The 12,957-nt window shown below is 53.1% G+C and overlaps 2 protein-coding genes across 3 annotated transcripts; both read right to left on the bottom strand.

The window, feature by feature from the left end:
- Window positions 1-2,476: 2,476 nt before the first annotated feature.
- Window positions 2,477-5,822, bottom strand: APOC1 (apolipoprotein C1; the record flags this gene model as incomplete). The annotated part of the gene is made up of 3 exons (XM_080908813.1): window positions 2,477-2,613; window positions 5,271-5,418; window positions 5,765-5,822. 3 exons carry the CDS (start codon window positions 5,820-5,822, stop codon window positions 2,553-2,555), a joined length of 267 nt encoding a protein of 88 aa, XP_080764939.1. The 3' UTR covers window positions 2,477-2,552.
- A 3,373-nt stretch (window positions 5,823-9,195) lies between these two features.
- APOE (apolipoprotein E) lies at window positions 9,196-12,030 on the bottom strand. Of its 2 annotated transcripts, none has more exons than XM_080908280.1 (4): window positions 11,940-12,030; window positions 11,149-11,214; window positions 10,437-10,605; window positions 9,196-10,041 (listed from the first exon to the last, which is right to left on the bottom strand). In XM_080908280.1, the coding sequence occupies exons 2-4, from the start codon at window positions 11,189-11,191 to the stop codon at window positions 9,318-9,320; spliced, it is 936 nt and encodes a 311-aa protein (XP_080764406.1). In that variant the 5' UTR covers window positions 11,192-11,214; window positions 11,940-12,030; the 3' UTR covers window positions 9,196-9,317. The 2 variants fall into 2 exon arrangements, with proteins under 2 accessions (XP_080764406.1, XP_080764407.1); XM_080908281.1 differs by lacking the exon at window positions 11,940-12,030 and adding an exon at window positions 11,789-11,873.
- Between the last annotated feature and the right edge of the window lie 927 nt (window positions 12,031-12,957).

Genomic DNA, 12,957 nt, shown 5'->3' with positions numbered 1-12,957 from the left:
TCTGAGTTCGAGGCCAGCCTGGTTTACAGAGTGAGTTTCAGGACAGCCGGGGCTACATGGAGGAACCCTATTTCAAGAAACTAAAAACAAATGCCAAAAGTAAAAAAATAAAGTTAATTAATTATGCACACCTTGTGAGAGTATTGTACACGCGTGTCCCTGTGGAAGGTGGAATTAGAGATAGTCGCGAACTGCCCATTATGGATGCTTGGAACTGAAGTCACTACGTGTTCTTAACCACTGAGCCATCTCTGCAGCACATCTGATATAAAGGTGCTTGCCACCAAGACCCATGACCTAACTTCAATCCCCAGGACCTAGAGAAGCAACTCAGGCAAGATCTCAGCACATTCACTGAGAAACACACACACGCTCACACACACATAATAAAGTAAGTCAGTTGGGTCTCCCCACCCTCGAGAATCGTTGGCTGATACAATCTACAAGGGCAAAGGGGTAGTAGAGGTGTCCAGCGGGGTGGGGTAAGGTGGGAAGGGTTCAGAAGCCGTGAGGGCATAAGGTGAAAGACCACACCAGACCTGCTGTCAGTAGGCAGAACAACTTTACTTAGGGTGATTGAAGGCTTAAAGTTTGGGGAGGGGAAGGAGGACTGAGGGTAGGGACATCCGGGTTGGGCAGAGGTCATTGGCTTGGGGCTTTGGATTCCAAAATGCCTCATTAACATGGGGAAGCATTTCAGGAATCTCAGGTGCTGTCTGAACAGGTTTTGTCAGGAAAAAGGAAATTGGTCCTTTAGTGTAATTGAGGCTGTGACCTTCTTCTGGGAGAGGCAAGTGTGGGGGCTTAGAATTCCCCAGACAAGGTCAGAGAAGGAGAAACTTGGCTAACAGAGAGTCTCCCATATTGCGCTGAGCCCACAGGCCATCCTGTCATGGCGGCCTTCAAGTTCAAAGAGTTAGAGGTGATACCTTCAATCCCAGCACTTGGGGTGGAAGTGTCAGGGGGGATCTCCGTGAGTTCCGGGCCAGCTTGGTTTATGTAGGAAATACAGAGCAAGACCCAGCCTCCAAAATGAGAAAAGAAATTAGGGTAGGAAAGAATGCCCAGTGAGGGGCTGGGGGCGTGGCTCAGTGGTAGAGCCCCTACCTAGAATCCCCCAATGATGGGCTGGGGACGTGGCTCAGTGGTAGAGCCCCTGCCTAGAATTCCCCAGTGAGGGGCTGGGGGTGTGGCTCAGTAGTAGAGTATATGCCTAGCATGTGTCAGGCCCTGGGTTTTGTGGGAGTGCAGTGTATAAAGGCAGGTGATGGTGGCACACTCCTTTAATCTAGGGCTCAGGGAGCAGAGGAAGATGGTGGAGCCCAGCCTGGTTTACAGGGAGTTGTAGCACAGCCAGTCCCTGCTTTAATAACGTACTAACTAAACAGTAATGAAAAGAAAAGACAGGCCCAGCATGGTGTGTACACCTACAGTCACAACATTCTGGAGGCTCAGAAGGCTAAGGCAGGATGCTTTGGCCTGGGGTTTGCCTGGCCTATAATAATTGGCCATCCGGAGCCAATTATTGAACAACACCCTCCTCCTCAAAAAAAAAAAAAAAAAAAAAAAAAAAAAAAAAAAGACCTAAGCAAACAACAAAACAGAACACCCCAAAGCCAAAACATCTGATGTGCTTAAATTAAGCAATCACTGCTTTGAACAGATATTATTCAACACTGGCACTGTGGTCAGCCACAGCTGGGCAATGGCGGCAGAACCGCTGGTGACAACAATCTTGGCCCTGTCATCTGGGGCCTCAGAAGGTAAGTAGTGAGACTTGGTGAAGCTGCAATGGAGAAGTGGGTCTGGGAGGACTTCCTGGAGAAGGGGACATGGGCACTAAGATCTGTAGGGGAGTACTGTCTTTCTGGTTCCTCCCTATGCCCCTCCCTCCCACCCTGTTTCCTATGTCTTTCTGGTCCCTCCCACCCTGTTTCCTAGTCTTCTGCATTATCCACTTGCAGCTTAATGAGTACATTGCTCTGTGCATTCATGTGGATCACACACCAAAGCAGGAGAGTGTAAGCCAGCCATCACACCAGGCATTCAACCCGCCTCCCCGCTCCCTGTGTGCCCACGCACCGGTAACTCTCCTTCTCCGAGCCTCACTACCTTTAGGACGTGAACAGGGGCCTCAAGAAGATTCTTTGGAGAACCGTAATGTGAAAAGTACACAGACAGGGGTGGGGGCTGGAGAGGGGAAGCACTTAAGAGCACTGGCTGCTCTTCCAGAGGACCCAGGTTCCATTCCCAGCACCCACACGGCAGCTCACAACCGTCTCTGGTTTCAGGAGAAGGTCCTCTTCCGGCTTCTGTAGGTCCTGCGCGTGTGTGGAGCACAAAATAACGCACAAGCAAAACACCCAAACACACAAAAGCACACAGACAAACAGCAGACAAACGGATTCAGTCTCTGCACCAGCCCTCAGCTCCCACCCGGTCCCAAGCACTCCAGGAAGCGTTTGCTCTCCACAGGCTTTTTATTGGTGATGAAGAGGGACCTGGCGCTTCGAAAGGACGTCCTTGCTGCTGCGAGGTGGCCCACCAGGCTCTCAGGAAAACGTGTCTTTTAATTTCTCCTTCACTTTGCTGAATGTCTCTGACAACCAGGTCCTTTGGAGAGAGATGGGGGGCAGGGTCAGTGCTTGGTCCCTCCAAGGCACCCCAAGCTTCTTTCCCATCCCTTCCTGTTCCTTTCCTCATCTCCTCACATCCTGTGGGATGAAAACCCTGGGTTGTGTGGGTCAATGTCCCTGCCAATTCCCTCACAGAGACCAGAGGATTTGGGACTGGTTCTCATGTAGCCCAGGCTAGCCTCAACCTTGATATGTAGCTAAGGACGGTGGCCTTGAACTTCCAGTTTTCCTGCCTGCACCTCCCAAATGTATGTGGTGCTGGGGACCAAACTGTGGGTGTTGAGCATGCAAGGTAAGCTAGCACTCTGCCCGCTGAGCCACACCCCCAGCCCAGATCAGGGCACTGTGAAGCCAAGACTCAAAAGAACTTCATCTTGACTTGGCTTTCAAAGCCAACCACTCTGTGAGAGGTGGCTAGCAGGTGACATGATGAAGGATAACCTCAGGTCTTTCTTAGGCATGTCCCTGATCCAGACTTCTAGCATAGCCAGCCAGCCGGCCAGCTGATGCCAGGGTTCCCTCTGTCTGTCCCAGCTGATCCCAGGGTTCCCTCTGTCTGTCCCAGCTGATCCCAGGGTTCCCTCTGTCTGTCCCAGCTGATGCCAGGGTTCCCTCTGTCTGTCCCAGTTGACCCCAAAGTTCCATCTGTCCCAGCTAATGCCAGGGTTCCCTCTGTCTGTCCCAGTTGATCCCAGGGTTCCCTCTGTCCCAGCTGATGCCAGGGTTCCCTCTGTCCCAGCTGACCCAGGGTTCCCTCTGTCTGTCCCAGCTGATCCCAGGGTTCCCTCTGTCTGTCCCAGCTGATGCCAGGGTTCCCTCTGTCTGTCCCAGTTGACCCCAAAGTTCCATCTGTCCCAGCTAATGCCAGGGTTCCCTCTGTCTGTCCCAGTTGATCCCAGGGTTCCCTCTGTCCCAGCTGACCCAGGGTTCCCTCTGTCTGTCCTCCCCATCGGTGGAGTAAAGGCACACAGCACCACACCACTCAGTTTTTTCTTTTTTGGGGAGGGGGTTGGGGGGAGACAGGTTTCTCTGCATAGCCCTGGCTACTACCCATTAACTAGCTCTATACCCTTGAACTCAGAGATCTGCCTGCTCTGCCACCCGAGTGCTACGGCTGAAGGCGTGCATCACTGGCCCCTGGCGTTTGTACGTCCTTAGACTTTATCTTCCTGTATCTGTGCTGCGGTGCCCACGGATCCAGAAAGGGGATTGGATCCCTCGGAGCTGGAGTTACAGCCGTGAGCTATGCTGACATCGGTGAACAGAACCCCGGTCCTCTGCAAGAGCAGCAAGGGCTCTTAACTGAACCCTATGACTGACTTTTTAACGATGTGGATTCTGGTTATCAACTTCAGATCCTGAAGGCACTGAATCACAGAAATCTTTTCTCAGTCTCCTTCCATCTTCTTATCTTGTGTGTGTGTGTGTGGTGTTTTTTTTTTTTTTTTTTTTTTGGTGTGTGTATTTTTAAGATCTTGTTTGTTTTTATTTTTCACTGGGATTAAAAACATGTGCAGGTACAGCCCACATCTCTAGTTTTCCACCCACCCCTTCTCTAGCCTGCGCTTGCCTTGCCGGAGCATTCCCCACACATTCTGGCCTCTGTCCCTGGCCCAAGTTCTTCCCCTAGTCTTGAAGACCATTCTCTCTTATCTGCAGATCTTCCTGCCCCAGGGCCTTTGCACTTCCCTCCACAGGAAACTTCCCAGCCTACCTTAGGCGTGGCTGGATACTTGTAATCAAACTCAGACTTCACTTTAATTTGTCTAATTGCCAACTTGGCTAACCAACCCGTTTACAACTTACCAGGTGCCTCTCAGGGTCTCTGTCAAAACCTCTTGCTTTTTTTTTTTTTTTTTTTCTTTCTTCATTTTTGGTCAGAGGCTTAGAGGCTTGCCTTGTAACCCAGGCTGGTCTCAAACACCTGATTTACTTCCTTAGCCTCTCAGTTTGCTGGGGCCTTTCTTTCTTTTCTTTTCTTTTTTTCTTTTTTTGGTTGTTTGAGACGGGGTTTCTCTGCGTAGCTCTGGCTGTCCTAGACCTAGCTCTGTAGACCAGGCTGGCCTCAAACTCAGAAATCTACCTGCCTTTGCTTTATGAGTCCTGGGATTAAAGGTGCATACCACCATCTGGGTAGTTGCTTGGATCTTAACCCAGCATGCCCTAATCTCTCTTTGGTCAGTCTAAACTGCAGAGCCACGCATTGCATAACTCTGGCTCCGACCCTGCCCCAACTCTCCTATTCTCTCTCAGTCCCAGACAAGGTCATATCCTGTCTCAAAGAGGGGCCAGGGTCTATCCTAACCAGTGAGCTGCCAAGCTTGGCTCTTCACTACCACTGTCTCCAACAGATGGCTAGGAGTTACTAGGCCTGTCCCCAGACTCCAAGCACCTTGAGGCCCAGTTCTATGACGTCAGGGAAAGTGTCAATCACTCTGGTACTGTTTCTACACTGTGTCAGTGTTGGACTGTCCGCTAGGGCTTTTATACACACGCACACGCGCGTGCGCACACACACACACACACACACACACACACACACACACACACACACAAAGGAGAGAGAGAGAGAGAGAGAGAGAGAGAGAGAGAGAGAGAGAGAGAACACCCTCCCGTGTCCCGAAAGGTCCTAACCGGGTCTTGGTCAAAATTTCCTTCTGTTTGATATGCTCAATGGCTGCCCGGGCCTTGTCTTCCAAAGTGTGCCCAAACTCCTTCAGTTTATTCGGTAAGCTCTCCAATGCGTCAGACAAGTCAGGGGCCGCCTGGGCGGGGGTTGGGCCTGCAGCGAGAGGGTTGCAAGCAAACCCGTTAGCATGGGGAGGGTATTGGACACTTGTCTTTACCGCACTGTTCAACCTTGTTTTTACGCCCCGCCCCTTCTAAGAGGATTAGCCAATCCCAAAAGGCGGTATCCTGGGTCATTGGTTACTAGGTCTTTTCTGGACAGACTTGTCTCCTGCAGTACCCACCTTGACATAAAAGGCACCACCTGGCAGATGGGGTGGCGGACGATGGGAGGGCGGTAGTGGAATGGTGACACAGAAAGGGACCTCAAAGCTCTCCCTCAAGGGTCCTCTAAGCCGCAGGCCTAAGACCAGCTTCACATTTCCAAGCCTCTTTCTTACCTTCCAAAGCCATGGCTAAGACCACAATCAAGACAGGAAGTGCGATGAAGAGTCTCATTCTGGCTGGAGGTGGCAACCTGGAGGCAGAGCGCGCGGGTAGGGGGCATCTCCACCGCCCACCGCCATGATCCCACCACCCCAACCCTTATCTGTAGGAAGTGGGGAGCACTTTCCCCAGTACTAACCTGAATCTAAGGATCGCTCAGGAGGCCTGCAGGGGTGGGAGGATCCTGCACAGAGGTTTAACCAGTTGGGGAGGGGGCGGAGCAGGCTGATCACCCTCCCCCTGACCCTCCCCCTTGTCTCTGTACCCACCTCCTTTTTTTTTTTTTTTTGACGTAGGATTTTTGGCTGGCCTGAATTTGTGATCCTCCTGCCTCTGCCTTGCTAGTGTGTGGTGGGATTACCGGCATGCACCAACACAACCATCCTCTTCTGCCATACTGGTGGATCCTGGGAGCCAGATCCCACATCCAAACATTTTATTTAGGTTCCTCACTGGTCCGCATGCTCACTCCCACGATGACCTTCACACAGGCTGCTCTCACTACTCACCCTCTCTCTGAGGTTGTTCCACCTTAGGGGTCTTACGAACTTCCCCCCACCCCCTAAATCTCACCCCTAGCTCACACTGCATCCTCAGGCTAGCTCTTCTCCAGGTCCACTAGCCTCTGCCCACACCGTGTCCTGGATGCTGCGGCCTGGCTCCCCTCACCTCTGATGCCTTTGACTCTGGATACCCTCAGACCTCCTTTGATGCTCTCTGGGGTCTTGGCATCCCCTCATCTCCCTTCCTTAGAAGTTGCCTCTTCAGCTAGTCAGAGCCGCAGAGCCTCTCAGTTTGCAAAGCTCCACAGTGCCCCCCCACCAGCCAGCACAACCCCCACTCTCTGCCCCCCACCCCCACTATCTTGTTGGGCCTCCTAGGTCCCTCCAGGACCCAAGCCTGCTTCCCCACCCCCTCCCTCCAGCACATCCTTTCTCTCAGGCTAGAATCCAAGGCCCTTCCCTCCCCCCCAGAGCTGTCATTGACCGCCAGTGACCCCCCTGGCAGCTGATGGCTAAGGGGCCCAGACTCTAGGTTGGCTGGCCTGGTGCCCCTGCAACCCACGTGTCAGCTGGGGGGTGGGGGGGGGAAACAGAGGGATGGTTGTGAAAGGGGTGGAACAGATTTGACCCTGGCTGGGTTGCAACATCTCTGGGGCCAGCTCACAGCTTCCAGTCCCTGTGGGCACCAGGCCTGACCCTCTTCTTGAAAGGAGTCCTGCTCAGTCCTCAAACACCCATCTGAATAATGTAACAGATGTCCCCTTTGCTCTAACGGGTGCTTTCAATTTCATCTTCCCTTAGCAACAGGAGCTTCCTCCGACACAGGTAATGGAGGCACAGCTAAGGTCGTTAAACTACGAGTCATGCAACTCTGATTTTTTTTTTTCTTGTTTTTTCTTGGTGTAGCCCTGGGTGTCCTGGAACTCACCCTGTACGTCAGGCTGGCCTTGAACTCAGGTCTGCCTGCTAATTAAAGGTCTGGGCCACTTCTGCCTGGCTCTTACACTCCCCCACGACTCTCTGAGTTTTAGTAAGATCAGTGCGGTACTCCAGGGCTCCTGTCAGGACCCTGGTTCTCTAATGCCTTTCTGTGGCTCCTGTCCCACCTTCTGGGTCTGCCCATAGGGAGGCGGGGCTCCTCCTTTGTTAGAAGTAAGGCTCTGCCCCTGGTCATCCCTGAATGAACCCCATTGTCACTTGTTAGGCAGAGGCAGGAAGACCAGAGCTAGCCTTGGTTATATAGTGCGTTTGAGGGCTCCATGAGATCTGGATTAAAAACCAACAACAAAGGGTTGAGGAGGGCTGTGGCTCAGTTAGTTGGTTACTTGTCTAGCATACAGAAACCATAGATGCTACCCCACATAAAACTGGGGGTTGGGATCACACACTGTCTACCCAGCACTGAGGACTTGGGTTCAAGGTCATCCTTGGCTCTACGGTGAGTTGGCTCAGGGTACCTGAGGCCTTGTTTCAAACCCACGGAAACAAAATCTCTTCTGTAGAATTCAAAACTGAGCTCCCAGCTAGGTCTGGTGGCATGAACCTGTAATTCCAGTCTTTGGGGATAAGGCAGGAGGGTTCAGAGTTCAAGGCCAGCGTGGCTTAAATAACATCACAATGATTCAGGTCTTCAGAGGAAGACATGCCCTCTATGCTCTTCCCACGTCTCGATATTTGAAGGTAATGAAGCTCTGGGAGTGTGATCCTGGCCCTTGGGCATGAAGTGTGGCTGTCCAGGACCCTGCCACTCAGCCCACTGACCCATCTTCTCACTGGGCCTGATGAAGCTGTGGGAGTGGTGTCTGCCTCCAGATAATGCTGAGTTTGGTGCCAGGAAAAGCTGCAGGCTCAGGGTGTGCCAGAGGCAGTTGAGTTCTGAAGCCTTGGCCTGACCCAAGACACAGCTCAAGCCCTAGCCTGACCCTGTTGGTGGGAGCCCTGCTGGGTCCCTGAGAACTGAGGGGGTGGGAGGGGAAGCCAGCCAGAGGTTCTCCAGCTTCTACTACAACCCCTTTGAGTGCCAAGACATGGGAGAATAGTTTTGTGTTCCCAGCCTGAACTCACTCCCATCCATCGACTTGCTGGGAAAACCGAAAGGCAGGCAGGGGAGAAAGGGGAGGAGGAGTGGGGCTGACTCCCTCTGACCCAGCTAAGTTGGGAGGAACACATAGAAAGGGCCGACCAAAGGTCCAGCACAAAAGAAACAGCGGGAGGGTGAGGTAACAGGATCAGGAAAACAGGAAACCAGAAAAGGAAGCCTAGAAGGGAACTGAGAAGAGACTATCAAGGAGAGGGTATCAGATAAGACTAGGATGGAGGTGGGATAAGGCAAGGAGAAAAGTAAACACCGCCTGGCGACTCTGGTCTCTTACGTGTTGATTCTCTAGCTGTGGAACAGTTGTTAAGTTGGGAAAAGTAGCCCAACAGACAGACATAAAGTTGTACACACCTTTCTCAATTCCTGTGGAGACTGAAGACAAAGATTCAAATAATTTAAGGTCAAAATAGGCTAGAGTGAGTGCAAGAAAATCAGTTGAGATCCTATTTCTGACTAAAAAGAGGCGTGGATATAGCTAAATAGAGCCCCCCCCAATCCCCCAGAGGCTGTGGGCGTGGCTCAGTGGTAGAGCCCCTGTTTAGAATCCCTCAGGGAGGGGCTGTGGGCGTGGCTCAGTGGTACAGCACTTGTCCTTTACGGTTGCTAGCGCCTAGACTTTATCTCTATTGCTGCAAAACCGAAGCGGAACCGACCAAATCAGAGCTGCAATAAAGCACCTGGCCTCCCTCTACAGTGACATAGCCATGAAATGCGTGCTATGTAGGAGAAGCAGGAGCGATAAACTGAGGCTGAAGCTGTGTGGAAATCACTCACAGAGACTCAGTGCATGCTTGGAGAATCTTTATTAAGCAAGGGCCACCAGCGGGCCCGAGTGGTGCTTGGGCCAGGGCCGGGCCACCTGGCTGGTCATGGATGTTGCCGCAGGGGGTAGGAGAGGGATGGTCATTAATTCTCCTGGGGCATTGGGGTGGACATAATGGGGCTGGTAGCCACAGAGGCTTGTATCTTCTCCATCAGGTTTGCCCACTGGCGTTGCATATCTTCCACTAGTGGCTCGAACCAGCCCTTGAGGCGGGCCTGAAACATCTCGGCCTGCAGGCGTATCTGCTGGGTCTGCTCTTCCATCTTGGAGCGCACCTCCTCCAGTTGCTCACGAACCTCCTCTAGGCGGTCACGGGCCTGGTTTCCCACTTCCTCCAACCGCCCTCGGAGGCGGTCACCCAAAGCCTGGGCGCGATCGCGCAGGGGCTGGGCGGCCCCAGCTCCCAGGTTGGCTGTGCGCTGGCGACCCTGCTCTACCAGTGGCCCCAGGCGCTCACGGATGGCACTTACACCGCGCTCAGCGCCCTCGCGTGCCCCGTTCTTGTACACCGCCAGGCGCTTCTGCAGGTCCTCGGCATCCCGCATCAAGCGCTTGCGCATCTTGCGCAGGTGTGTGGAGAGGCGTGACCGCAGTTCCTCGGTGCTCTGGCCCAGCATGGTCTGCACCTCGTTGCGGTACTGCGCGAGTCGGTTGCGCAGATCCTCCATGTCGGCTCCAAGACGGGACTGTGCTGCCTGCACCTCTTTGGCCAGCCTAGCCCGTGTCTCCTCCGCCACCGGGCCCAACTGTTCCTCCAGCTCCTTTTTGTAAGCCTTCACTTCCGTCATAGTTTCCTCCATCAGTACTCTGCAGACCCAGAGGAAACACGGGAAGATGGAGGCAGAGCCAGAAGAGCCAGAAACTAGGGTGGGAGGGGAACCACAGAGCAAAGTGTGCTGGTACTCGTCCGCACTCCCAGAAGTTGAGAAGTTGACGAAGGAGAGATTGCAGAGCCTTCAAAGCTAGAGGTTACAGATTGGGATCCTGTCTCAAAAAGCCAAAAGCCAATGGACCAAGTAAATAAATGCCTGTTCCTCCCAGGATCCAGAAGGCTAAAGGCAGGAGGGCTGAGAGTTCAAGGCCAACCTGGTGTACGCACAAATGAAGAAAGGAAACAAGAAGGGGATAGGTGCCCAGATAGGAGGAGACCCTGGATCTGGATATTCAGCGAGTGCTGAGGGTGAAAAGGGCTGAGCACTCACGTCAGTTCCTGTGTGATCTGGGAGCTCTGCAGCTCTTCCTGGACCTTGTCAGACAGCGTCTGCACCCAGCGCAGGTAATCCCAGAAGCGGTTCAGGGCCTGCTCCCAGGGCTGGTCGCTTTGCCATGGGAGCTGATCTATCACCTCCGGCTCTCCCTCGGCCAGGCATCCTGTTGTAAAGTAGGTTCAAGGCTGGGTCAGAACTTACAGTGCTCTTGGGTCTCTTTGAAGCAACAGTGGGTCTGGAGGCCGGGGAGTCTGTTTAGATCCTACAAGCATGGGTTTCTTGTATCCTATATAGTACGGAGCTGAGACTGGGCTGGGCGGAGTTAGGAAATGTATACCTCTCTTTTGAAAAGCAACTAAGAAATTACACATTTCAACTTTTTATGGTGTGTCTGTGTGTGTGTGCCCTTGGAGGTCAGAGGACACCAGAGGGAATTGGCTCTCTCCTTCCACTATGTTGGTCTTAGTGATAAGACTTCAAGCTTTACTGCAAACACTTTCCCCCACTGAGCTACGAATCCTCTCATGGCTAGCTAGGGGAAACCAAGGCCTAAAGAGTACATGAAATAGCTGCGCCCGGCTATTGAATCTCAGTGAGGTCTCAGAACTGACCCAGCCCCAACCTGCTAGCAGAAGAGATCTAGGGCTAGAACAGAGTCCAGAGGGGAGTTCAGAGAGAGCCACCACAGCAAGCCCTTGCCCCATACCTGTCAGCGATGTGACCAACAGCAAGGCCCACAGAGCCTTCATCTTCACAATCGTGATTGGCCAGTCTGCGGAGGGAAAAACTGTCTTTGAACACCAAGGGGTGGGGGAACTGCGGCCACCCAGAGAGCCCCACGCTTCCTCCCCTCCCGGATCACAAACATATCCAAAATAGAGCATCTGCTGTTCCCTCCCCCTCCTGGGTTCACTATCTCAGCACCCCGGGGTGGATCCCCAGCCAAAAATTCCAGCTCCCTCTCCTAGAGTTCAAATTCCACTCCAGAGGTGGTCCAATTTCCGTTCCCCTTTCTACCTTCCAGGCTAAGCCCTGCTTTCTGTGCTAATTTAACACGGGGTTTTTAATCATTCTGTATCCCTGCAAGGTGGTACCCTCCCACAATCCCAGAACTTCGGACACTTAGGCATAAGGCACGTCAATTTGAAACTACCTGGGCTACGTGGGGATTTGTGATGGAAATCAGTAGTTATTTATATAAACGCAGCGAAAGGCTCCGTGGCTCTTCCACTGTAGGACGGCCCCACCACCGAGCTGAGCCCGAGCCCTTACGCCGTGCACCCGTACTCCCGGAGGCGACCCTTGCATCTCCTTCATCTGTTTTGACTCTGGCAAAGGTTAGTTACCTCACGTCCTTAGTTTGTCCCCCAAGTCTTCTATCGTGCTTCCTGCTTTTCCAATTCTTGTGCCTGTTTCCTGGACTCCAGGGGATCCCAAGGTCCCCAGCCCAAATCTTACCAAGGCCCCTGGGTGAACTCCCAGCCCAGCTTGTCTTACCAGCTCCTTCCGAAACAAGTCCTTAGCCTCCGGGGTCTGAGCAAGGGACCGGATCCCAGACCTGTCCAATTATAGGACTCCCCCTGCCCCGCCCCCTCTTCAGGGCTAGGGCGGGATGGGCCAGCCCCCTGTCACGAGGCGGGTTGCTCTCTCCCCCCCTTCACAGCGGGGCAGAGGAAAGAGGTGGAGTTTGGATGCCTTGTGACCCCCACACCCCTGAAAGGTTGCGGGCTCCTCATTGACTAATCCTGGCCTCAGCACCAAATGTTGTTTCTCCCCTTTCCCGTGGGGTCCGGTGCATTGTAAGGAAAAGGGCTGGAGGCTCAAATGGAAATGAGTGGGGAGCTGTGTCTGTTAAGACGCTCAGCTTCTGGGGTGGAGCCTGAGTTTTAATCCTGGCCCTAGCTATAGCTGTGGATTGCCACAGGTGAGCTTTCCTTATCCCCGGGCTGGGACGTGCTCCATTACTTCAGGAGCTGTTCGGTGGTGGCTCCCAATGGATTTGAAACCATTTATTAAGCCAAGCCCCGGCAATCCAATCGTTGATGCTATTGTCCTGTTTCTAGCGGCTGCCAGATTTGTAACCTTGGGAAGGGGATGGACCCCTACCGAGCACATTGTTCAAATTGTTTTGAGGTTGCAAAGGTCCTTCTGCCTCTTCTGTGGCATGCTGGGATTGCAGGTGTGCACCTCTGCGTGTGCCTTAGCCTTTTTTCACGTATTTTCCTTTTCTTCCTCATAAAAGCAGAAGAGCACTGACTGCATTTCCACAGGACCCAGGTTCAAATCACAGCATCCACACGGCAGCTCACAACTCCTACCACCAAGATCTGACACCCTCACATGGGCATACAGGCAAGCAAAACTGCAATGCACACATTTGAAAAAAAGGCACATGTGCTAGCCACCCGCAAAGCTGAGGCAGGGGGAATCCCCCAAGCTCAGGTAACGTGGGAAAGCAGTTGTATGTGGGCCGCTGGGGAAGGCAAAGGGCCCACACAGCACCAGCAAGCTTGCT

Source organism: Micromys minutus (genome assembly GCF_963924665.1).
Source record: "Micromys minutus genome assembly, chromosome: 32".
In the NCBI taxonomy this organism is placed as follows: domain Eukaryota; kingdom Metazoa; phylum Chordata; class Mammalia; order Rodentia; family Muridae; genus Micromys; species Micromys minutus.
This window is presented reverse-complemented; position numbering and strand designations above follow the sequence as displayed.